The sequence below is a fragment of the Pezoporus flaviventris genome, unplaced genomic scaffold (genome assembly GCF_033815535.1).
Source record: "Pezoporus flaviventris isolate CSIRO_AGI_PZ_B2104156 unplaced genomic scaffold, CSIRO_AGI_Pfla_v1 ptg000141l, whole genome shotgun sequence".
NCBI classification, from domain to species: Eukaryota; Metazoa; Chordata; class Aves; order Psittaciformes; family Psittacidae; genus Pezoporus; species Pezoporus flaviventris.
This window is the reverse complement of record NW_026892689.1, coordinates 377,425-403,268: the sequence shown is the minus strand read 5'-3', so window position 1 is coordinate 403,268 and position 25,844 is coordinate 377,425. Positions and strand designations below refer to the sequence as shown.

At 38.8% G+C, this 25,844-nt stretch overlaps 1 protein-coding gene across 1 annotated transcript in view; it reads right to left on the bottom strand.

The window, feature by feature from the left end:
* The window catches only part of MCTP1 (multiple C2 and transmembrane domain containing 1), a 259,309-nt gene that overhangs the window by 50,502 nt on the left and 182,963 nt on the right, over positions 1-25,844 (bottom strand). The window contains exon 16 of the mRNA XM_061479092.1: positions 5,409-5,528. Within this exon, the coding sequence (XP_061335076.1) occupies positions 5,409-5,528 (120 nt within the window). The remainder of the gene's footprint in view (positions 1-5,408; positions 5,529-25,844) is intronic.

The window sequence follows — 25,844 nt, the reverse complement described above, 5'->3', positions numbered from 1 at the left end:
TCTAGGGTCATGATTCATAAGCATCCTTCTTCCCATTCCCCCTTTTGTTTTTCTTCATGTGTCAATTTCCAGAAAAAAAAAAAAGATAGATAAAAAATGTAAGTATACATATCATATTGGATGACTACACAGAAAATACCCACAGAAACTGGTTAAAATCTCAGAATGAAAGGTTGTCTTCAACAGTATTTTTCTCCTATTCTCAAAATTTCATCCTGAGCTTGTCCAGCCCAACTTTTAATAGAAACATATACTCCAGAAACATAAATCATCAAAGCCTATTTAAAAAAAACTCTCCAGTGAAATTAAAGAATGTATCATGTATACCACTCTTACAAGATCAATAGCATGTGCATATACTCTATTATACACATTCATAAGAATTTTGTATGGCACATTAACTCCCAGCTGTTCACCATCATTTTCTGCACAATGACATGTGCAACTTGAAACCTAAAGAGGAAATTAGCTATTTAATACTTCCTTAAAGTCTCTAAGTATTAACTGTAAATACAGAATATGAACTGATTAAACCTCTTCTCCATAGGGGTATATATGGCAGAAGGTAACCCCAGGCTTGTGCATTGTTCTTCTATTAAAATTTAAATTGCTTGGAAAAAAAAAACAAACACTAACTAATAATAGACCAAAAGGAGAGAAAGATTAGTATCTTCAGTCATAAAATCACAAAGTGGCAGAGGTTCTCAGGAGGGACATCTTGAGTTCAACTCCCCTACTCCACCAGAGACCATCAAGTTCAAACACTCTGTTCAATCCAGATCACCTCCCAGCAGGTTGCCTAGCACCATGTCCAGTGAGGTCTTGAATATCTCCATGGATGGAGGCTCCACAGCCTCCCTCGGGAATGTGGCCCTGGACCACCTCACAGTAAAACTGCTTTCTTATGTTCAGATGGAATTTTGTGTATTTTCATTTGTTCCCATTGATCCTGCCCTGCCACTGGGCACCACTGAGAAGTGATCCCAGTCAGCCGTGCTGCTGTTTTCTCCAAGCTGTAAAGGTGGGGATTTTTGTCCAACACATTTGAAAACATCAAAAGATTAAGTAGTTTCTTAAAAGGAATGAAAAGAGAAGAATCTTTAAGCCTCAGCATACTTCCTGTTAGTTTGCGGTCTGTCACTGTCCCATGCTCTGATACCCCCTACCTGCCATAGGCACAGGGCCAGCAGGGAAAAAAAGATAAGAGCAGTAAGATCCACACATTTCTAGTCTTTCATGTTTAGGTGGTGATGGTTTAAGAGCAGAATGGCAACGGTGCTAAAAATAAATTATTTTGTGACGTCAGATATTTAGGAATTGTATTTTAAGGAAGTGCAAGGATCCTTGGAGAATAAGCTTCAGGCAAAAAAAAATATTACTGCAAAATTCAGAGGAAGGCATTAAGAATGCCATTTTAGTGATTTTTTTTCCTTGCTTAATACAGGAAGGAAACACTTACTCTCTGATTTTTTTTATACCTGCCATATGACCCAATGCCAGGATTTCATTCATTTAGATCAGTTCTGAATTCTAACAGAACAGAACTGTCCACTAAATCTATTTCTATCTACATCTGCTTACACCAACATTTAATGCAAGAGTTCATATTTCATGAAAGCACATCTTTCAGAAACACAACCAATCTTAATCTAAATGTATAAAAGACAAGGAATCCAATGCTTCTCTTTGAAGTCTGTGCCAGTGTTCAATTAAAACCACAGTGATGAACAATCCTACAAAGAGCCCATCTGAATCCATGAAAGCACTAACACCTAATATGCTGTTTCAGCTTTCTGTCTGGCTTCCCAATAGACTTACCTCCTCTTAGTAAATACACCTGGGCTCCCCTGTGCCCCAAATTAATTGCACTTATAATTCCAGAAAGGACTTGCACATATTACTTATTAGGAGTCAGAGTAAATGGCAAAAGTATCATACTCTCACTCAAACAAGCAGCGCAGGCTCATGTCATGTATTTGGCAGGTGAATCATCTCACAGGAAAGCAAATTCCAAACTACTTCAAAGAAATTGATGCCCAAGACAGCAAATGATACCTTGTCTATAGAGATAGTCAAACAAGTTCCATCCAACGCATCTGGACAGAAACATGGTGATCACTATTTCATTGTCCCACAGAAGAGTGCAGTCCCTAATGCCTGAATTGATGAGACAATTGATAATTGTTTTCTTGTAGGGATATTACAATGGCAACTAACTCTGCTGAGCTACTTTTGGAGGTCCCAAATCTGGGACTTTTGGAGGTCCCAAATTTAACTATTTTCCATAGACATTAAACAAATTTGAAGTGCGTATGATTTCTAACTACACTTTTCTAGTGAGTGAGAAAAGTTAACAAATATATTTATCTTTTTGTCTTATCATTAGCTTGAGGATGTCAAAGTAACTTCTGAAAAATTCCTAAGATAAGTAGTCAATGATTTCACTGAGTAACACAAGGAATCTCTGGAGGTTTGGGAACAGAAGCCATATCGAGTGAATCCTGAAGCATTCTCTAGCCAGCAGGAAACACTGCTTAAATAATTTAGTTAATATTTACACTCTGCATAGGAAAATAGAAATATTTAAATGACTCCTAATCTAATGATACTGTGCTAATGACCTGAGCTAAGGACTTGAGATATTATTGAAGATTTTGTGAGTTAATTAGAAAAGGCATCGCTTCATAGAAGATAGACGCTCACTGAGATGATAATCAAGTTCAAATAATCAAAAGTTAGTTCCCAACTTACATGCGATAAAGCCAAACAAAAAAATAGTAATTAATGGCACAGATATCAAATATTTTGAATGAACAGGATTGGATGATATGAGCTGTGTACCTTGGTCTGAAGAAATCTCACCAAGAGGAACGTTTTGAGTAACATTTGGTGTCCTTAACAGAGCCCATGTCCTTAACAGAGCCCATTGATAGCTTTGCTATTTTGTTAGTAAAGTTACATGACCCGATTAATCTTTACAGGCAGGTGCGATTTGAGAAACAAATGAAGTGCATTGAAGCTAGCAAAACCTTTCTTTTCATGAGGGATTTTAGTTACCCATAAAATCTTCAGGTTGAGAAGCTTTAAGCATTTCATGCAGCAGGAGACCTAGGGTTGTGATTTAAACACCTCTTAAATCTTGATCTTGGTCTTTTTATATAAATGTAACAAACTTCAGGATTAGGGACTATATCATCAACCCTTATTTTTAGATGACCCTTGGAAGCATAACAGTCTTAGTGATGTAGACAGCAATACCAGTGCCAGGATCAGGGCTGTATCAGTTCCCCTGCATATTAGAATCATAGAATAGTTAGTGTTGGAAAGGACCTTAAGATCATCTAGTTCCTTTCATGGGCAGGGACATCTCACACTAAACCATGTCACTCAAGGCTCTGTCCAGCCTGGACTTGAACACTGCCAGGGATGGAGCATTCACAACCTCCCTGGACAACCCATTCCAGTACCTCACCACTCTAACAACCTGTAGCTGTGCCTGGGATTGCTCCCACCCAGGTGTAGGACCTTGCACTTGTTGAACTTCATGAAGTTGGCATCGTCCCACCTCTAAACCATGTTCAAGTGCCTCTGGATGGCATTCCTTCCCTCCAGCGTATCAACCGAACCACACGGCTTGGTGTCATCGGCAAACTTGCTGAGGGCGCACTCAATCCCACTGTCCATGTCAGCAACAAAGATGTTGAACAAGACCGGTCCCAACACCGATCCCTGAGGGACACCACTTGTTACTGGTCTCCAGCTGGACATTGAGCCGTTGACCACAACTCTTTGTGTGCGGCCATCCAGCCAGTTCTTTATCCACCGAGTGGTCCATCCATCAAATTGATGTCTCTCCAATTTAGAGACAAGGATGTCGTGTGGGACAGTGTCGAACGCTTTGCACAAGTCCAGGTAGATGACATCAACTGCTCTACCCCTGTCCATCAGTTCTGTAGCCCCATCATAGAAGGCCACCAAATTGGTCAGGCAGGATTTCCCCTTAGTGAAGCCATGCTGGCTGTCACCAAGCACCTTGTTGATTTTTATGTGCCTTAGCATGCCTTCCAGGAGAATCTGCTCCAAGATTTTGCCAGGCATGGAAGTGAGACTGACTGGTCTGTAATTCCCCAGGTCATCCATTTTCCCCTTCTTGAAAATGGGGGTTATATTTCCCTTTTACCAGTCATTGGGAACTTCACCTGAGTGCCATGATTTTTCAAATAGGATGGCCAGTGGCTTAGCAACTTCATTCGCCAGGTCCCTCAGGACCCGTGGATGGATTTCATCAGGTCCCATGGTTCTTGTGTATGTTCAAGTTTTTGTTGGCATGTCATAGGATCATTGAGACTTGAAGGGACTTCCAACTTCCTGCTCAAAGAAGACTCAGCCATGAGGTCAGATCAGGTTGCTCAGAGCTTTATCCACTCCTATTCTGAAAACTTCTACCAGCAATTGTAGAACTTTCTCACACAACCTTTTCCATGGCTTGAAAATTCTCATTGCAAAAAAATGTTCTCCAGTCAGAACTTTCGTTTTAAATTATGCCTGTTTTCTACCACACATCACTGTGAAGAGTCTAGCTCCATTTTCTTGATAACCTCCATATAGGTAGTGGAGAGCTGCTGCTCAGGTCATAGAATCAGAATGGTCTGGGTTGGAAGGGACCTTAAAGCTTATCCAGTTCCAACCCCTGCCATGGGCTGGGACACCTCACATTAGACCAGGTTGCTCCAAGCCCCATCGAACCTGGCCTTCAACACTGACAGGGATGGGGCAGCCACAGCTTCTCTGCGCAACCTGTGCCAGGGCCTCACCACCTCACAAGGAAGAACTTCTGCCTAAAATCTCATCTCAATCTCCACCCTGTCCGGCTAAAGCCATTCCCCCTTGTTCTGTACCTACATGTCCTACATAAGAAGAAAATAATAAGGAAAATCCTATGCTAAGCTCAATAAATGCTAACATATTAATGATAAACTGTGAAATACAATAAAATGTGATACATTCTGAAACTGTTAAGAAACTGGAATAATTTCAACCTTTAACTTCAATATGTGGGATAAAAAATGCAACATAAGGACTCAGGCGCACAAAAACATTTTCAAAGAATATGCCTTCTCCTAAACACAGAAAAGGTGGTCATGCCTCTCATCTCTGCTCCCACACAAACCAGATTCTAAGGATAGTACATGTTCTACTTTATTTTTACACAACATTTTCAACAAAACCAAACAGATTTACTGAACAGCTGGAGAAAATTTAAATTAAATTGCAGGTGGGAAAATTGTCCATCAAGCATTGTGAACTGAGACATTTTCAGAAAGATGTCATAGTTAATTCAATTACAAAATTTTGTCTGGTTAATAAAAGGAAAGGACACTTATGCTCTTGAAGTAGAGAAGACTTACCATATCATGTTGCCTGTTATCTTTCCCTGGTATGATCAAGAAGTAGTTCCATGCTAGCAGCAACAACAAAGCCAGTGGTATCATGTAGAGCTCAAAGTTCCAGACCACAAAAAGAAAAATCTAGAAGCCAGAGTGGAAAAAAGTGATTCAAATCAGCATTACATTAAACTACTGTGCACAGTTAAGACTAATAAATTAAGACAATTCTAAGGAAACCCACCTCTTCTTAGGCAGGAAAGTTGTTAACCACTTTGCTGAACAGCCACTTACCCGCATGAAACAACTGCTACACTTTCTGCTCATACTTTAATTCATGCAAAAGGAAAATTGATGCAGTCTAAGAGGAATATTAATTGTATTAATTGTCCTGTTGTAAAATAATGCTTATGTAGGTAAAATAATGCAAATAGCAGAATAGTAAAGTTACAACTTAGGAAAAAAAACTTAGTTATTTCCATGAATAAAAATTAATAATCTATTTAGAAGAAAGAACTTGATCATTTAGTAGTAATGTCACACAAGCAAGCAGAAGAAGTAAACAACACAATTAAACTGGGAAAAAAAAAATCACACTAACAAGTAAAAATGAAAACAAGTAAAACAGTACTGACCACAGACTCCCTGAAAGAATTAAAAATAGCTGAACTTAGATGGGGTCAGACTGAAACCGTTTTTACATCTGATTTTGCCTGTGAACAAAACACCCCTATTTTAGCCAGCTCCAGACATAACTTTGGTTTGTTTCCTTTTAATGCAAAAAAAGCTGAATGTGAAAGCACTATAGCAAATCACACTATGTACTACAGCTGGCTATACACCCAAAAATTTTACTAAGCCTTTATCATCCAAATAATTACTGTTTTGGATATTTGGATGTTTGGATATTTGTCTTTTTAATACCTACTAAAGTGAAAGAAGGTGGTGTGCCACAGAACTAAAGCAATGCCAATAGCTACGTAAACTAAAAGGTAATGTAGTCAGATAATACTAGATAAACTAAAAGGGGCTCATTTTCCCAAATCAGCCACCAAGATAAATATAAGACTAAAATGGGGATTTAAACAATCTTCTGCTGGATTTTTGCTTAGAGTTAAAATAAAATACTCTTATCAAACACAAGGCTTCCATGTAAAAGAAAAAAAATCTGCATTTTGAGCAATCTCTCTTCTCAAGATAAGCTAATGTACCTCATGCCCTACCTTCTACCACTGAGCGATATATATATGGAAGTCTTGTGAGACTGTAAGTCAAACATAATAAATACTGAAAGAACTAAAAAAGCAGTGTGTGTATGACGGACGTAAGAGGACACCAGCACTTCTAACAGTTTTTCATTTGAAAGAAAACTGCCTTTTTTAGGTTGTTTAGTTTAAAAGGAAATCTGTCAGAAATGGTAATGAATAAGAAGCAAATAGCAGCTCAAGGAATTTGAGAGTTCTTCTATGAGCTTGCTAACCACCCTTCTGAGAGCAAGATTATAGAGATTTGGTGCAGTAAATTTGATAAAGGCAACTTGCAACAGAATTTGTATCTCAAAAGAAAAGAAAATAGTCCTTGCACCTTTTAACCCCAGAAATGATTCAAGTCGATGGATGCATCCTGAAGGGAGCTCTGGAATTTGGCAAACAGGACTCAAGTATCAGAAAACCAAATACTGGAGATTACCTGCTGAAAATGGCAATGCATAGAGTCTTTCTTATGGTTCCATCTGAACTTTGACTAGAAAGATGGAAAAAAATCAAGTAATATCCATACAATGTGTAGATCCAGAAGAAACCAGCAATCTAGACAGTGTCAAGAGATACGGACCTCAACGGAGACTGAGGAACATGGCCATCAAGTACTTTGTACTCCAGAAAACCAGTGAATTCTTATCCAGACACCCCTCACTTTGAGTTTACAAGTGCAAGATGATCCTTAAAAGTATTAATTCACTACAGTACTGTGCTCTGCAGGCCAGTAAAATATTATATTATTACCTCTTTATGACTTGTATGGAAATACCTTTCAAAAATGTGGCTATTACAGTCAACACCTCCTGTAGATCTTTTCACTGACCCGCCACCTAAATTTCCATCTAGTCTGGCTGAACCTCAACCAGCTCCTTTCAGGCACTTGTCTCAGCCAGGCACTAGGAAAACAGGGACTCTGTATTTGCAACACAAATGAGATGTGTGCTGTGTGAGACCAGCACAGTGATGACACTGCAAGCAAAATGGCCTACCTTCCCCAGAAGAGAAATGCACTCATGAATTGCACATGGAAGAAAGCAAGCAGATTCCCAGTATTAGTATTTTAATATTAGTATTATTATTATACAAAACTTGTAAAAAAACAAGTAAACATGAGCAAACCCAAAATATGGTGCAGAACAGGACTAAGACTTAAAGAGCCCAGTAGCTGGGGGGAAGAGAGGGAAGAAGTGTAGTGCTATGCAGAAACCCTCACACAGGAAGGGAGGAAATCCTATGTATTCAAGTAAACAAGTATGGGGGGTAAAAATCCAGAAAAGCTACAGAGCAAGTTTGAAAGGTCAGTTTATGGACTTGCCTATGCATGTAAGGCATTGAAACATGGACTGTATCTGGTATGATCTCTTCCAAGGAAATAATGGCTCTAGATCTTTTAAAAAAGGAGCCTCATTGCTACTGAAACAAGCCAACTATTTTAAGTGAGGAGTGGGAGTCTCAAAGGTTACAGTTTAATATAGCTGCCATTCCCTACACAGAAGAATATGAGGAAGGACTTTGTTACTTCTCCCCCATGAGATCAAGATTTTCAGAGTCACAGGCATGAAATGGCCATTTAAAACATCACATGCCCCCTTCCTGGCAATGTTCAAGGCCAGGCTGGACAGGGTCTTAGGTGATATGGTAAAATGGGAGATGTCCCTGCTCATGGCAGGGAGTTGGAACTAGATGGTCTTAAGGTCCTTTCAAACCCGAACCGTTCTGTGATTCTATGATACTCTTAGTGAGAGACACACACATTAAACGATCATTCAGGGAGACACATGACACTATCCCTGGTGTATAACACTTCAAAAAATAGTTTAAGTTAGAATATTGAATATCCTATTCTTTTGCAAACTACAGTATATTTTAAAAAGAAATCTCATCCAAAATGATTAACACTTCCTACTGTTCAGAAAAAAAGCCTGCCCTTTCAGACTAGCAGCTGTGGATCATTAGCTTTCCAATGATGAGATGTGTTTGATGAGTATTTTTCTTTCTAATTAAGAGATGAGATTCTCTATTTGACTATCTCTTCAGACAGAAGTGAAGAGAAAGATTTCTGCCTACGTGGAAAGGCCATATTCTACAGAAAAAATATTTCAGATTTCTTTTTATCTACCTCCACCCAATTTCGTTTCATTTTTAACAGAACCCTGTTTGCACCCACAGGCTTCACAGCATTAACCCCTTCATTTCTCAGCTCATGTTATTGTTTTTCTTTTCCTTCTGTTTTGACTGCAAATGGAGCAGAACACTTAAGAAGAGGATCACTCTAACCCACATCCTCAGGTGCAGGAGAGTGCAGTGCACATGACAAAGCAGAGCTGTGAGTACTGCTTGCTTCATAGAATCACAGAACTGTTTGGGTTGGAAGGGACCTTAAAAGCCATCCAATTTCAACTACACTGCCATAGGCAGGGACACCTTCCACTAGACCAGGTTGCTCCAAGCCCCCTCCAGCCTGGCCTTGAACACTGACAGGGATGGGGCTCTTGCTTGAGAATCTTCCGACAAAATCTAGAAACTGCTCCCTGCACAGAACTGCCTGGGTTTGGTGACAGTCACAGGACCAGGCATAAGATGATCCCATCTGAGATGTAGGGAGCTTTCCAGAATCTGCAGCCTCACAGCAACCTTGACAGCAGATTGCCTTCAGGCAAAAGAGAAAAGGGAGCTTGACGGCATGCCAGCTTTTCTGCTTCCCAGCTTCTCCTGGTCGCAACAGGGAAGGGGAAGTCCCCATGGGTAAGCCTGGCCAGCCCCAGGCTGGCATGGGAGCTCTTGAGATTGGCACTGTCAGCTACCATAGTCATGAGCTGTAATGTGTTGGGCAGTGTGATGGGCTATGGGCACTCCCAGCAGTGTCAAAATACACAGGGCATGCCACTCATACAGCAGCCTCCTTGTCAAATTATGGCTTTCTGTAACCATTTTCAAAAAAGATCCTCATGGCTGCATTTACATATTACCTATATCCTTGCATTATACGCATTACTCAACTCCTGACTACCCTGGAAATGCAGAAGTTGGCTGCACAGTGTTTTGGCAGCTCCAAACACTATGCTCTAATGACAAGATTGTCCATTTACCCTTTAAGCTTAAAAGGATAATTGTATTTCCTGAGGCTTTGCCCCTTAGACATATTCTCAGAAGACTAAAAAGAGTGAAAGATAGCCCCCATATGTGCATGGTATAGACTCTACCACAGTACTGTCAGTTTTAAGGGCTCTGGTAAAATTCTGCCTTGTGTTTATACAACAAAGCACTTGAAAATACTTTTTGCTGTACCTTGGAGAATCAGTAGCTTCTTCCATTACAAAAGTAGTCAGTTACCTCTGGCAATCACAACTCCTCTCATCTTATATGGCACTTGTATTAAAAAATTTAAAAGGAAGCATTTCTTTTAACTGTATCAGATCTCAAACATGCTAGTACTAATGTAAACAGTTATGGAAATCCATTTCAAACGCAGTGCCTTTATGCAGGTGAGTCTGGAAAAAATGTGCCTTTTGAACATATTCTAAAGCATCCTCCAGCAGATTTTTTCAGCAGTCTTGCAATTTCACTTCCAATTACCTGATCGCCATGACAAGATGGCGTCTGAAAGATTGAGGATACAACACACTCTCCGTTACTCTGTTTCTTTAAACAGGCAAGTCAACTTGAAAACAGCAAAAGCATGGAATATGTAAAAGAAAAAATACAGGAAAAAAATCATGTCATTCCCACCTGCACTATTTTGACAGATTTCCAGTGCAACCTTGGATTAATGTTGGTTCTCTTTTTCAAACGCCTGAGGTCCTCGTAACCTGAGAAATGCTAAATAATTAGTATCTTGATCCTTTAAGAACTACTTTAACTTGGAAACAACCTTACTGGATTTCCTTCTTCTTCTCTGTCTTTACTATTATTATTATTATTATAATTATTATTATAATAATCCAGTTCTCCACAATTTAGATTTTTTTTCTCTCATTCTTTCTGTTTATTTCACGTGGAAAAAGAAAATGGAGATACTTCCATGACAAATACTAGTAAGATCTTAGCAAACTGGGTAAAGTATTATTTTCAAACCAGTCTTGATGAAACTTTTGGTATATTTGAAAGACCTAAGGTAGCTCTCATTAAAACACCTGGATCCCACATCTAGAAGAATGCTAAAAAAAATAGAAATCCATTTCTTACTAGGTAGGACACATCTGGTCATGTATTTTCCAAATTACTAAGCTGTACAACAAACCCACAGATCTATTTCATCTGACTTCTTTCATCTATGCATGGTGTACCATTAGTTATTAAAGGACTCCGACAATTGTGATTCACTTGATGTACTTCAACCCACCCAGATTTTTTTGAAACACTGCTGCAGCTAGATAGTTCTTTCCTCTGAGCAACCTTCACAATGAATCTATTGTCCAATTACATCATACTGTAACATAACAGGGTCTGTACAAAATTGTCAGCACCATTAAAATGTTCTAGGTAAAAGCTTTAAAATGTACATTTAATTTTTGCATACTTTTCTCTTGCTTACACTTTTAAATGATGTTTCACAGAATCTTCCAGAAGTGAAATTAGTTTGCTTTGGGAATGCTGACAATTCCAAGAACTTGAACCTCATGAATGCAGCACTGTTTTAAACAGCACATGAATTATGGATATAAAAGTCCTATTGCTGTAAATGGTTTCATATAGCAAATGTTAGTGATGCTCCTCTTGCCATCCCTCTAAATATTTATTCATTGTGGAATTTCTTCAGTCATTTTTCTCCCTTCACTTAAAGAGTTTCTGAACTGCATTATTACAGCTGTGTAGTTGGTATCCAGATAAAAATTATATGGGCAAAATATGGTTCATTGAGGCCATTTCCATACTCAAAGCCTCCTGCCATTCTCAGGGCGCTTCTATACAGATTTGTTCTTTCAGACTGCTAAAACGCAGACAACTAAGAGAAGTTCATAGTATTTTCCCTATGAGCAATAACACCTGGCATCAAGTGACGAATGCCCAGTGAGGATACATTAGATCAAAGGCATGGCAGAGAGGAGCGCTATTAGATTCATCAAACCTCTCTTGCATTTTAATACTCGTTTTCTGAACAATACCCAACTGTTTACTGAATGATCCATATCCTTTTTTCAGGGACATTAACTAGAAGACTGCTCTACACGTTAATTGTTTTCCAAATTAAAAAGTGCTTTCAATGACTGTCCCCAGATTGATTTTGCTTTGGGTTATATATATATATATATATATATATATATATATATAAAACTCTTGGGTTTACCTATTCTTTTTAGCACAGCTCTGCTGAAAAGGCTAGTCACCAGCTGTACAATTCAAGTCATTTTGTAATTCAAATCGTCAAATTTTACTCTAGGTTTTTTAAGAAGAGGTACTTTGGCCCTCTCCCTATTGCACATACTTCTTCCCATCCTAGAAATTAATCCGATCCTTCCCAATATTAAAATTCCTTAAAAATTTGCTAACAGTTACAGAACCACACATGCCATTTCTGTTAGAAGCGTCATATTATGACCAATATTTCTACAAACTACATTTCAAGTCATTATTTACTTTTTTTTTTTTTTTTTTACCTCAGATCTATGTCACAAATCTATGTTTACATTCCTTTTACCAAAAAAAAAGTTATCTGACAGATTTCTCCTGTGTTACAATTGCAGTGCTATGAGGGTGGGACTGTTGAAAGTGTAAATCTATGTGTCACTTTAGAAGAAAACTCTAAAGTGTTGACTTTATGAGAAGTGTAATATCACAACATAGATCATGATAGATAAACTATAGCTATTTATGTGTACTGGATTGCCCCCTTCCTTTCTTATAGCTTGATATACTGAGCAGGGGCTGACAGGCTTTGAACCTGCCTCCTGTTCCTTCCAAACTGCTGAAGATTGTAAAATTAAAGTGTCCATCAAAAACTATTAACTGGGCATAGAGAAAAAATATTTGCTATCTTTAGCTTACTGAGAATGGCTTCACTGTATGTCCATTGTAATTTAAACAACAGATATACTCAGGATATTTGTGTGAAGTTGTTCCGAATGCTGTATCTTCCTTACATCCCATAACTGCATCAGATCAACTTTTTCTTAATTTGCTCCCTTATTCTCCATCTATTTGTGGAGATGAATGAAAATCATACAGCATTTCAAGAAAACACTATAAAAAGTTTAATAGGGTAGAAATTGCCCAACTACTGGAAGATAAAAAACCTACATATTTACTTTTTGCAAAGAAAAATACGTCAATTACTTTAAAAAGCTGGCTGTGAACTACTTAAACTTCCAAACGTTTACTGTGCTCACCCTTACTGTACTACAGAAAAACTAAACGACCCCTCCTCACTATTCATTCACAAAGAACCACCATCAAAATAAATGGACCATTAAGATATTAGAAAGTCTAGTCAGGGAAAAACTAAGTCCTTTGATTGTAGAAAAACCTACACTGATTATAGGAAAGCCTACACTTTGCCAAGTGTCTGTCAGAAGTGAAAGGGACAGCAATAAAATTTGAATTGTATGAAGACTAAAATCATGTGGTTAAAAGTACGTGGGCAGTCTGTGATTTCCAGTGATAAAAAAAAAAGATACTGATTTTTGGTTTGATAACCACCCACATGTTTGAAGCAAACAGACAGTAGCTTCCATAGAAGAGCAGAGGCACTTCCACAAGCTGTTCTGGAGGCTAATTTCACAGACCAGAACTGTACTGACCTTATCATAGCGAAGGTACCCTGGCTTAATCTTTTACTTAGGGCTAAATCCTTTAATTTCAATTCCACAATATTTGGAGATAACTGAGTCAACACATTGGTTTCTGTGATGTCCTGGAGATGTCAACTGCTCACACACAGAACTCCCTTGCTGGATCTGTCCCTTTAATCAGAGCTGAAATTAAGTTGAATCAAGAAACCTTTATGCTATGCTGCTTCTGGGGTTGTCTTTTTTTTTTTTTTTTGAGTTTTTTTAATCTGTGTTTATAAATATGGTATGTTTTGGGGACTTTTGAGGGAGGAAAAAGAGAGAGAGAAATCAAAGAATAGGATGGCAGGAGAATCACTAAGTGGCAGGGCCACTGCTTTTCAAAATAATGAGAACATCCATTCATTACAGCACTACACATGTAGACATTCAATTGTCCCTAATGGTTTCTTTAAAATCTTTTGTACATATTACAAGCAATTATAGAAGGTGCCACTTGCCACCATTACTTGGTATCAACTAACTTGATCTAATGTTGGCTTATTTTAACTTTTCAGGGCATCAGTCAACCTCAGTGAGCTCTCCAGGCTGATTTACATGCTTGTGATTGATGACCTGCTTAATTCTGCTTTTCTGTGATTTCTGGACTATTGGTTGGGTATAACTGTAAAACAATAAATAAAGTCTAGGTTTTCACTGACCATCTTTCCTCAAGCACATATGACCTAGCCTGCAGTTGTTCATACAACATAAGAAAATACCTTCCTACCTTTTAATGTACTTTGTAAATAAATTTTAAGGAGTAATACATTTCAGCTACCTTACCATTCTTTGTAATTTCATCTCCCAGTCTGTCTTGTGAATTTCTAATTTTCTGCTTCATAGATTGTAAGAATTCCCCCCCCCCCCCCAACTTCAGTTCTGAAACCTTGCAGAGTTATATGTAGCATCACCAGCAATGTGTGCCTGTTTCTATTTGCAACTCTAATACTAATCCAGGGCTGATATTACTGACATCTTGTTTCTTTACAGTGTTTTACACTGGACATCCTGTAGTATTTTCCCCTTCCACCTGGAATGATCTCTTTACATTTATTTAGATGCCAGAGGTATCTATATGTTAGCATGCCGGTTATATATTTTTATTCAGTATTTACCAAGCCTCTAAATGTCCTTGTGCAGATTGATGTTGCAGGTTGTAGTAACAAGAAGTCAGCAGAGAATACTAGTTTAGATGGGAGAGCAAGGCAGCTCCAGGTGTCTGAACAACCTGAATTATTTAGTTGTAAGACTGTCCCTGAGCTAAGGCCACAAAGACAAGCAAGTATTTTTAGTTTCCTGGTAGGATAGCTATCATTATATTTTGCAGTACTTTCTTTAAAAAAAATGCAAAATAAAACTAAGTTCATTCTTTGCTGGCAGTTTTCTCTAGCTGGCTACAATAGATCCTCAGGAAGCTAATGCATGTTCACATCCTTTTAGGTAAAAATTGCACTATAAGTAAAACAACAGATTCTGCTATCAGCATAAACAGTACAAACTCAATGTATTTCAAGGAGGTAAATGTGACAGTATCATGGAGTCAGAGGTTGGTTTGGGTTCGAAGGGACCTTAAAGCTCATCCAGTTCCAATCCCCTGCCACAGGCAGGGACACCTTCCACTAGACCAGGTTCCTCCAAAGCCCCGTCCAACCTGGCCTTGGCCACTGCAAGGATGGGGCAGCCACAGCTTCTCTGGACAGCCTGCGCCAGTGAAATATAAGGTATCCTGTACATTTTCTGTCTGACTCTTTCCATTGTAATACACAGCAGAAAGGAGTGCAAAGATAACTCTCAGTAATACCTTCACAATTTGGTAGAACAGTCACGAATGAATAAATAAAAGTACTTAAAAAAAACAACCCCAAAGATAGATATTACTCTATCACCACTTAGAATTTTGGCTGAGTTAACTTCTTTGTTCCTTTTAGGTACTTTGCAGACCTTCTCTAGTCTGCAAAGTTCCATTCAGGTGCATCTGAGGAGTGGACCAAATTCACACACCATTTTCCAGCTGGGAGCTGTGCAAGAAATGGAGTCAGGTACCTGTTTAAGAAATACGCTAGTCACACCTAACAGTTGCAAATGCACTTTTGGTCTTGTGAAAAGTTTCTCTCAATACCCACATAACTGCCCCACTTAACAAGGGCAAGCACAAAACCAGCATCTTGGAGGAACTGGAGGTGCTGCATGAAGAATGTCAAAAAGTGAATTCTTTTTCTTAACAAACTACTGAAAAAAAACCCCAAACAACATAAACATTCTGGCTAGATTTAAGTAACCATTCATACAAGGTGCAGGAAAAACTGAAGTAATATGAAAGCTGAAAGAGAATTAAAGGTGGACAACATTCAGATGTTCATAGCAGTCACTGCAAGCTCTGTGGATATGAGTAAGCTAGATAGGGCACAACCCTTCTAAAATAAAGAAAAAGCAAACCATGTAATTAAACAGCCTACAATTTTTTTTTACATTTTAAACTCAATTTTTAAGCTTCACTGTTGCCAGATGCATTGAGAAATAAATTTTTTAATCTATAACCTGCAATGTAATTTGTCAGACAAACAAATGCAACAAGACAAGATTCTCTTTTTTATGATCCTAAGTGGAAAACTGTTTCCTGCTGCTTTTGTTGAGGAAATGCTTCTGCAGGGAAAAGTATATTTTCAAGCTATTAAAAACCAAACATGCCCTTCCAGTTGTTTCTCTGTAATAAATTTAATTACACTTCTATTTCCAAAACTACATTAAATCATATTTAGCGCAAAGAGGTGTGCCTTGGCAACTTTCCTATTGTTTTTATAGTTACTTTTTCCAGTCAGCAAATGCTGCAACCCAAACTGTCTCCCTTTTTACAATCATCTCTCTCCACGCTGTAGTAGTTTGCAGAAAGTGCAGTCGTCCACTCCAAATATATGATGTTTCATAGAATCTACCTCACCTTTCAATAGTTCATTGTTTCAGCAACATTACACTTCATTTATTTAGACGTCTGCCAGTCCAACATGTTGAGTTGCACTTTAACATAGAAATGTTCCACAGCTGTAAAAAAACATTTATTGAGCCAGCAGCATCATCAATAATGTTTACTAACCAGTGAAGAAGAGTACATTTTATAGATGCTCATATTAAAGCACATCCTTTAAAGGTGAATAGGGGAATTCAGATTTTATTGCTATCTACAGAACAGTACATCATCATTCTTACTGGCCATTGCTACATTCTCAACTTTTTCTGCAAAATAACATCACAATGAGACCACTGGTGTTAAAACAAGGACAGATTTTGTGTGTATGTGTGTTTAAAGGTGCTACATATACCAGGGAAAGAAGTATTCCCCTTGAAAGCACCAAACCCTAGCATTAGACATTTCACAAATTTAAGTGAGCAGAACTCAAGATCTGGAATTATTAACACACAGATTCTATACCTTAACAGCTTATTCAAGTCCCAGAATCCTTCTGTCAAGCTAAACCAGCTGAATATGGTATTACAGAAGCTCTAATTAGTACGCTGCCCACCACTTCCCATTCTAAGAGATTTTTTTTGCAATTTTATAGACGTTCCAATGCATATATTAATAATAAAGGGTCTCTGGAACAAGAAGTTGTCCTTAAGGCAAAAAGAGTGCATTTTGTTTTCCAAATGAAATCACTAATGCTTCGTTGATTTATACACTTCTGAAAAACCTCACTTCCCAACTTCCTTTTGCACTGCTAGAAAGCCAAAATAATGATGACACCTTGAAAACCCGAGATGAAGACTTGACCTTGTGACTTTCATAGTTGAAGCAGCTGAACTGCGCATGGTATAAATACTGACCTTGTATTTTTATTAATATACAGGGAGCAGACTTAAGGGTTTAAGCAGACCCTCCTGATGTCGCTTCTTCTTCCCGAACTCCCTTGTACCTGACTTCCACCTGAGCTTTGCTGACATTAGGGAGAGGAAGGCAGTGGTAGTTTCAACTGAGATTTTAAAAATCGTATAAGGTACTGTGGAGTTGACCTGTCATACTGAAGTACAACGATGGTTTGTGAGCAGGCCTGGGCTCTTTAGAGCTGCAGGTCAGAGTTTACCACTTCAGGTAACGCTGTGCAGGGCCACTGTCTGCACAACAGCATCTGAAAGTGGGCTAAATGTTTTGCTGATGCTTCTCAAAGGTATTTGCAAGACTCGGGAATTCAACTACCTATTCTATATGAAAATGTATTCCAGCAGGTATAGACTGCTCCACCCTCTGCCACTCCCCCTCAATGGACCTTTGACACCCTTCCCTTATTTTCTCCCTCTTCTGTCTTTACCCAGCTCCCACGGGAAAGAAACTGGCTCACCTTCCACTGATGGGTGTCACCTCACTAACTGCCTCCTCTCTATCCTGTTCTTGTCTCTCTTCCTACTTTGTCACAATGCTCAGCAGAAGTCTATCTCATCCTCTTTTCCACCCTTTCTATAATGTGATGCGCCACCATTCCCTTTCTCCTTCCCTCCCAAAAAATACCTGGTTTCAGATCAGGATCCCTATTTCTTTACCTTGCCTTGATATGACATAGAGTCATAGATTCATAGAACCTTTTGGATTAGAAGGGACCTTTAAGATCATCCAGTTCAAACCCCCTGCCACAGGAAGGGATACCTTCCACTAGACCAGCTTTTTCCAAGCTCCGTACATCCTGGCCTTGGCCCCAGACAAGGATGGGGCAGCCACAGCTTCTCTGGGCAACCTGTGCCAGTGTCCCACCACCCTCACAGGGAAGAACTTCTGCCTAATGTCTAATCTAAACCTCCTCTCTGTCAGGTTAAAGCCATTCTCCCTTGTCCTGTCCCTACAGGCCCTTGTCCAAAGCCCCTCTCCAGGTTTCCTGTAGCCCCTTTAGGCACTAGCAGCTGCTCCAAGGTCTCCCGGAGCCTCCCCTTCTCCAGGTTGAACAAGCCTAGCTCTCTCAGCCTGTCTCCAGAGCAGAGCTGCTTCAGCCCTCGCAGCATCTCTGTGGCCTCCTCTGGATGTGTCTGTGCAGCTCTATACCCTTCTTATACTGCAGGCCCCAAAGAAAACATAAGAGATTTTCTAGATTCCAGCTCCTGCATGTGGCCTTCTCTCACACAGGATGGAGCACCAAGGCTGCTGGTAGGGGAACAGGGTGTAAATAAGAAGACAGTAGCCAGATGGACACAGTGAACATATCTACCACAACACATGGGCTAAGCAGCTTTCAAGAGCTGGCCAATATTTGCCAGTGCACAGGAAGAAAGCAACAGGCAAAACATTGACATCAGCAGCGGATCCCTTTATAGTAAGTCCTGGTAAATTTAAAAATACAGGAATTCAGCCTCAAGATGGTTACAAGTATTTCAAGGTGAGCATATAATTTTGGTTATGTCAGAAACTGCATTACTACTTTGGCTAAGTGAAAAATTTCAACTTCCGGAATTTGAAGACTCAGAAAGTCAAAGGCAACTGAAGAGATTACGGACAGATCTTAACCACAGACAACACTGCTGAAATAATCTATAATCATAGAATCACAGAACAGTTAGGGTTGGAAAGACCTTAAGATGATCAAGTTCCAATCCTACTGCCATGGGCAGGGATGCCCCACACTAGACCATGTTGCCCAAGTCCTGGACTTGAACACTGCCAGGGATGGAGCACTCACAACTTCTCTGGACAACTCATTCCAGTGCCTCATGGTAAAAAACATCTTATATTCAACCTAAGCTTCCCCTGTTACCCCTTGTCCTATTACTACAGTCCCTAAAGAAGTGTCCCTCCCCAGCACCCTTATAGGCCCCCTTCAGATACTGGAAGGCTGCTATGAGGTCTCCATGGAGCCTTCTCTTCTCCAGGCTGAACAGCCCCAACTTCCTCAGCCTGTCTTCATACGGGAGGTGCTCCAGTCCCTGATCATCCTCGTGGCCCTTCTCTGGACTTGTTCCAACAGTTCCATGTCCTTTTTATGTTGAGGACACCTGGACTGCACACAATACTCCAAGTGGGGTCTCACAAGAGGAGAATAGAGGGGCAGGATCACCTCCTTCGACCTGCTGGTCACGCACCTTTTAATGCAGCCCAGGATACAGTTGGCTTTCTGGGCTGCGAGCGCACACTGAAGACAGCTCATGTTCATTTTCTCATTGACCAACACCCCCAAGTCCTTCTCCACAGGGCTGCTCTGAATCTCTTCTCTGCCCAACCTGTAGCTGTGCCTGGGATTGCTCCCACCCAGGTGTAGGACCTTGCACTTGGCCTTGTTGAACTTCATGAAGGAAGTTGGCATTGTCCCATCTCTAAACCATGTCCAAGTCCGTCTGGATGGCGTTCCTTCCACACAGCTTGGTGTCATTGGCAAACTTGCTGAGGGCACACTCAATCCCACTGTCCATGTCAGCGACAAAGATGTTGAACAAGACCGGTCCCAACAGCGATCCCTGACGGACTCCTTATTGGTCTCCAACTGGACTTTGAGCCGTTGACCACAACTCTGTGTAAAGCCATCCAGCCATTTCTTTTTCCACCAAGTGGTCCACCTATCAAATTGATTTCTCTCCAACTTAGAGAAAAGGATGTCATGCAGGACAGTGTCAAAAGCTTTGCACAAGTCCAAGTGAATGATGTCAAATGCTCTGCCCCTGTCCATCAGTTCCATAGCCTCATCACAGAAAGCCACCAAATTGATCAGGCAGGATTTCCCCTTAGTGAAGCTATGCTGGCTGTCACCAACAAGAAATACTATAAATACCAGGCAGAAAGAAGGAGTCTGAGTGTATAACCAGATCAGGATACGAGTTACTGGCAAAAGTCTCTATGGAATAATCACAAAAGCTGTTTTCCTCATTAAGAGTTTCACAGCTGCACTCCGTCCAAAATAGAACAAACTATGAGTCCCTTCCAGCATTCTCTCTTCACATCTTAGAAGCGTGAAACTTCTTGTTTCTTTGAAAACCCTTAGTAGAATTTAACTAGTAAAGACATACTTGTGTGTGATTCCATAGGTTTTTTGCACTACTGGTGAGGTTGCAATCACCACAGCTGGAAGCCATAGCTCCAAAATCAACACATACCAACTTGAAACAGAAATTAACTAGCTCCAGATAAAGAGATAAATATACACTATGCGCAAGCATAATTTTAAATGTATGCACACACCACTATGTATTTACATAGCACAGTAATCTTTCCTCCACACTTTTTTTTTAATTCCATTTTTACACTTGTTACATAGGTCTTTTGGGTCACACATACATAATTTAGCAATATCACTGTTGGGATGAGGTTTCATTGCTCAGTACCTCATTTGATCATTTATACCATCACACAGTTAAGAAATGAGATAAAGTAGAAAAGCTGTCTACTACTCTGCACTTGTTCTGCCCAGGTGAAAATGATACATAACATTTAATCTTATTGAAAGAAAACAACTCTGATTTTACTTACAGGGCTGGAAAATTTTCTTTTGGTCTTATTCTTTTTGTTTTATATTAGAGTATCCTTTTTTCCTACCTGATTTCAGAGTGCCTAACACAGTATTAAAAAGTCATGTTTTTTTTTTTTTAATTTTTATCTACAGTTAACAGGTAAACACAGGGAAAATTCCAAATTTAGTAACAGTCAGTACTTTACCATCTTCTCTGAACATCACAGGCTTTTTGTCATGCTACAGGCAACAAGCCTCAGTGAAAATCTGGCTGGATGCCCTTCCATCCTGCAATGCCTAAGTAAAATCATCCAGAAAATACTTGAGTTTCTTAAAAATCCGTTTCAGTATTGTCGAGAATACTTTTAACATAATTCATTAAATATTTATATATATAATCCAATATGTTATATCAAGGATCACGGCAATGAAGTTTTCTATTTTGAGAGAATATGAATAATTTAACACTAAAGAGCTGTCAGAAAGGTATAGGAATAATGTAGAAAGCTTGCTTTTTTTTTTTTTTTTCCGAATAAAACACAATCTGTGAAAGCATCATAGAATTTTTCGTATCTGTCCAGGCTTGCTTATACAGCCTTTCTACCTGAAATTTCTCTGAATGTTCTCCATGTATGTTAAAGAGCAGTTCAACTTCCAAAAGAGAACCCAGCTTGATGTCTACTGACCACTACACAGGCAGGGAAAAATTAAATAATGTGGTAGCTGGCCTCCTAAGACACAGTCCCACTATGGCCTGTAATAGCAGGGTGCAAAATCCTTCATTTGTAGCAACTATAAGAAAACAAGATGTGCCACAGGACTCACTGCCATGTTCTACAAGGTTTCCTTCTCTTCCCCAAAAACATGGATAACTTCTTGTATTTCTGTGCTAGAGGGACAAAGATGTGTTCTGACTGTAAGGCAGGCTATGTAAAGATGAGACAGCATGACATAAGTGAGTTATTCACCTTACCTTCAAATCATTCAAGACATGGCTATACCCCTGTGAGTCTGTACTGCCTAGAGCGCTACTTCTCAAGCTTTTGAAATGATAGGCCATTTTAAGTTATCACTTTTTTTCCAGACTACCACACATCCTCATCATCAAACTTTTAAATACTTGCTACATAATATAGATTTATAATTGGGAAGCACTTGCTCTGGAAAGCAACTACAAATCAGAGCCTGAGAACTAGTGGTGTAGTAAGTTATTATATAGCACAATAACAGATAAAGCAAGCAACAGAAGAAAAATAGCCTGAAACAAAAGAGAGCATAATAATGAAGTAAAAAAGAGAAGTAACACCAGTAAATAAAAAAATACATGCCGAAGCAACAGATGTTTTGGAGAGGTGTATGTACTCTTTATGTTTTAAAACTAATCAACCAATGCAGTTACAAAACTAAAAGCAGCGTCAAAACCCCACCAGATAATTATATCAGTTCTTTCATTCCTGTCACTTTATAACATACTATTCAGTACTACTACATAGTATTCTTTAATTTGTGAAATAATGTAAAAATTGATGATGTATAATGTCTTACACTGAATGAACCTCAATTGTGAGGTATTTTCTTTAATTCTCCTTAATATGACTTAGTAAGAGCAGGCAGTGTCAAAAAGTAGAGAAAATCAGGTTTATGTATATATATATTTTGCAACTATATCTACACATAGGTTTAGCTATATCTTTCCATACAAATAATAACTCTAAGAATAAAGACAATTGGTTGAATTACTTCTACAGTTTATTTTTATAATTGAATATATTTCTATCAGTTTTATAGAACTTCTTGAGCTGTGATGGTAATCTTTGAATACTTTAGTAGGTGTGTGTTTTTTGTTGCTTTTCTTCTGCACACCACCACCATGAAATTGTCATTCCAACCTCGAGTAGGAAAAAAAAAAAAAAAAGCAGAAGTTTTCTAACAGTACACTGAAGTAAAAAAATAGCATGCCAATAATGATGGCTTTTTTAAGCCAAAATGCAACATGAATGATGACTAATAAGAAGAAAAGTTTTATTCAAACACAACTTTAGCATGCAGGTAGACCAGGAATTCCAGAGGAAAAAACTTCTTATCAAAAGAAGAAACAATATCTACAGCTTGTAAATATTATTATTATTGTATATTATTGCAGACTGTAATAAGTCTGTATTAATTCACAGACTTAAAAACTCCTTAAAACCTCTCTCCATATTTCTGGAATGTCTGTTTCAAAGTTCTTCTGAAGAGTGACTTTTGTGCTACCTAAATTTAAACATAGAAACCAGCATAAGCGATTTTTGGTTTTATAGATATTGAGGAAGAGGTACGTGTCTCATCTCCAGCTGGGGCAAAGTTGTGACCACTTCCTCTTGTAATTCCTGTCAGGAGGTAGCATGGATGTGCACACAGAAGCACACACAGAGAAAGGGGAAAGTGACCATGGGTATTCCATGCTACACCCCTGCCAGTCAAATGAAAGCACCCACATTGCAGTTACTGCCTTTAAAGAGTATGGTGGACAAAAGGTTAGAAGCTCTTCAGCTAATCACAGCATTTCCCAAACCTGTATCACCAGGGAGAATTCATTCAGCCACGAAGATTGTGACATATCGGGAGAAAGCTCTATTTGCAATTGCTGGAACATCATTTGCTCTGACTGTACCTGCTTCAAACATCAGAAAACAAAAGCTTATTTCCTATGCTCTTGCTTCTCGCTATTATATGAAGGCACAAAAGTCCCAAATGCTGTAGAATTACTTTCAGTGTCAATTTCTTGTTTATTATGTTTTCCCTCCTATCTATTTTTTAGTATCTGATAAGTCTCCCTGAATCTAGCTACATCTCTGATAAAGACCTGTTCGATGGCTGCATTCTTGACACAAGCTTTTTTACATACATCTTATCTATGTGTAAATACACAAATAGGGCATAAAACATATTTACAAGTATAGGTGTTCCTGATACTATACTCAAACACGTACACAAAGTAAATGCATGTATGCACTCATATACATATAGTAATACAATGGAATTTCCATGGGGAAATGTGAAAGTTATTGTTAAAATGTCTGTCATCCATGTAAGAGAAACAGAAACGAGATGGGCATTAAATCTGCATACAGCCCCAAGCACAGAGGTTCCTGCATGTGTAGTGTTCTCCTGTTCTTGATGATGGGCAAACTGGCAGGGAGAGTCTGTCAGGAGTAGCTCAGGAAAACAACACCCCCAAGGAGATCATTTGAAGACATACTGAGAATTTGCCTCAGTAAATGAAAATAAACATGAAATCCACTGCAAACTATGCACACTAAAAGTTACCACAGACAATATGCCACACACCAGGGCATACTCTATTTCAGCCAATTAACACATAGCCACACACAACACTTTGAGAATTGGTTGCCACTTAGGATTGATTTAGGTCTTGGTCTTAAATAGACTTGGAAAGAAAAGGGGGTTTTAAGCATTCACAGAAGGGGAAAAAAGGTGAAATTAAAGTAGCTGTGAAATAAATAGGCTCCGATTCACTTGGCGGCTTAGCTTTCTATCAAATAACAAAATGCAAAGCCGTTACTACTTGTTTTATAATAAATATTCAAAAAGTACAGTCCTCTTCTTGATTTAATGCTGCGTTTGACAAAGTCAATATTAACACACTCTGCTCCAATTTACAATCAAGATTTTTTTTTTCACTTTAAAGGTAAACCTGTGTTAATACAGAGTGTGTATTTTACCAACACTGCCTGCTGAGGTAAAAAATATTGCTACTTAAAATTCAGGTAGAAAACAGATAGGTATTACACTGCAACTGATTTTATACTAAAAAAAAAAATTATATCATTTATAACACTAGATTTGTTCATTCAATCATTAAGAATTCACTCAGAAAAAAAAAAAAAAGAACATATCTTTAAGATTACTTTGGTGGGATTCCACCTTGGCACTCCTTGGTGCTACCATCTTGCTAGCTTCTGCACAAACACCATGGATCAAGGAGAAATTGGATAGAAATGTAAGAAAGGTCGTTCAAGGATCAACTTGTAGTAACTTTTAAGAACTGTGAGTTTTCCAAACAACCCTGTTTGTTGTTTTTTAAATAGCTGAATATTTTGCAGTAGGGGCTTTTAGTTAACAGACTTCTCAATACAGGTGGGTGAAAAAACATCTGGTGACTTTACTTTCATGAAGGCATAAGTACCTTGAAAGGAATCAGCTATTTCAGAGTGCAGAAAACAAAAACCAGAGCAGCACTTACATCCCACTCTAAAATACTACCATGCTAAGATAAAAGATTTCAGATCACAAAGAACTGGCTGTAAGCCTCTTACATTCTCTTCTCTTGGACCTTTATTTTGCTACACTACAACTTCAGGCAATGGCATTTCAATGCTAGAAGAAGAAAACCCCTTTCCTGGCAAGGACAATACCATGAAAATGACAGAAATGGATGTGGTGATACAGACCCAGCCACAACCATTCTGGTGTCAGAAATCCAGAAAGCAGTGACCTCTGGCTCCTGCCTGTACTGACTTGGACTGAAAGTGCCATTGCTAAAAAACGTCATCCTTCCTCTCCTGAGAGAATGATGTCACTGGCAGCCTACGCCAGGAAACTGGCCTCAGCAACAGAAACTTGATAAAAAAGGTGCAATCATGTGGAGAACCCAATACTGTTAAAAATCTTGATGTAAAAGTAGCCTAATGAGAACAGAATACGTCCATGGGTTTTTCCACATCTTACAACAAAGTAGTATCAGTAATTGCCTAACCCAGTACTTTGATAATGTTTATCTATATCAGATTTCAAAATGAAAAATACATTAAAAGTAAGACCACAATACTCCATGTCTGCTTTGTGAAAGGTTGTGATTGCACTCCAGTTTTTTCCTTTGAAAATTTGATCTTGTGTCTTGACAGTGACAAATTGCTGGTTCTTTGCTCAGTGGACCTGCCTTATAATAGATATTCTTCCCCAAGAGAGGAGTATTTCAGGTAAACACATTCACATGGACCGAATCTGCCCTTTACTAAA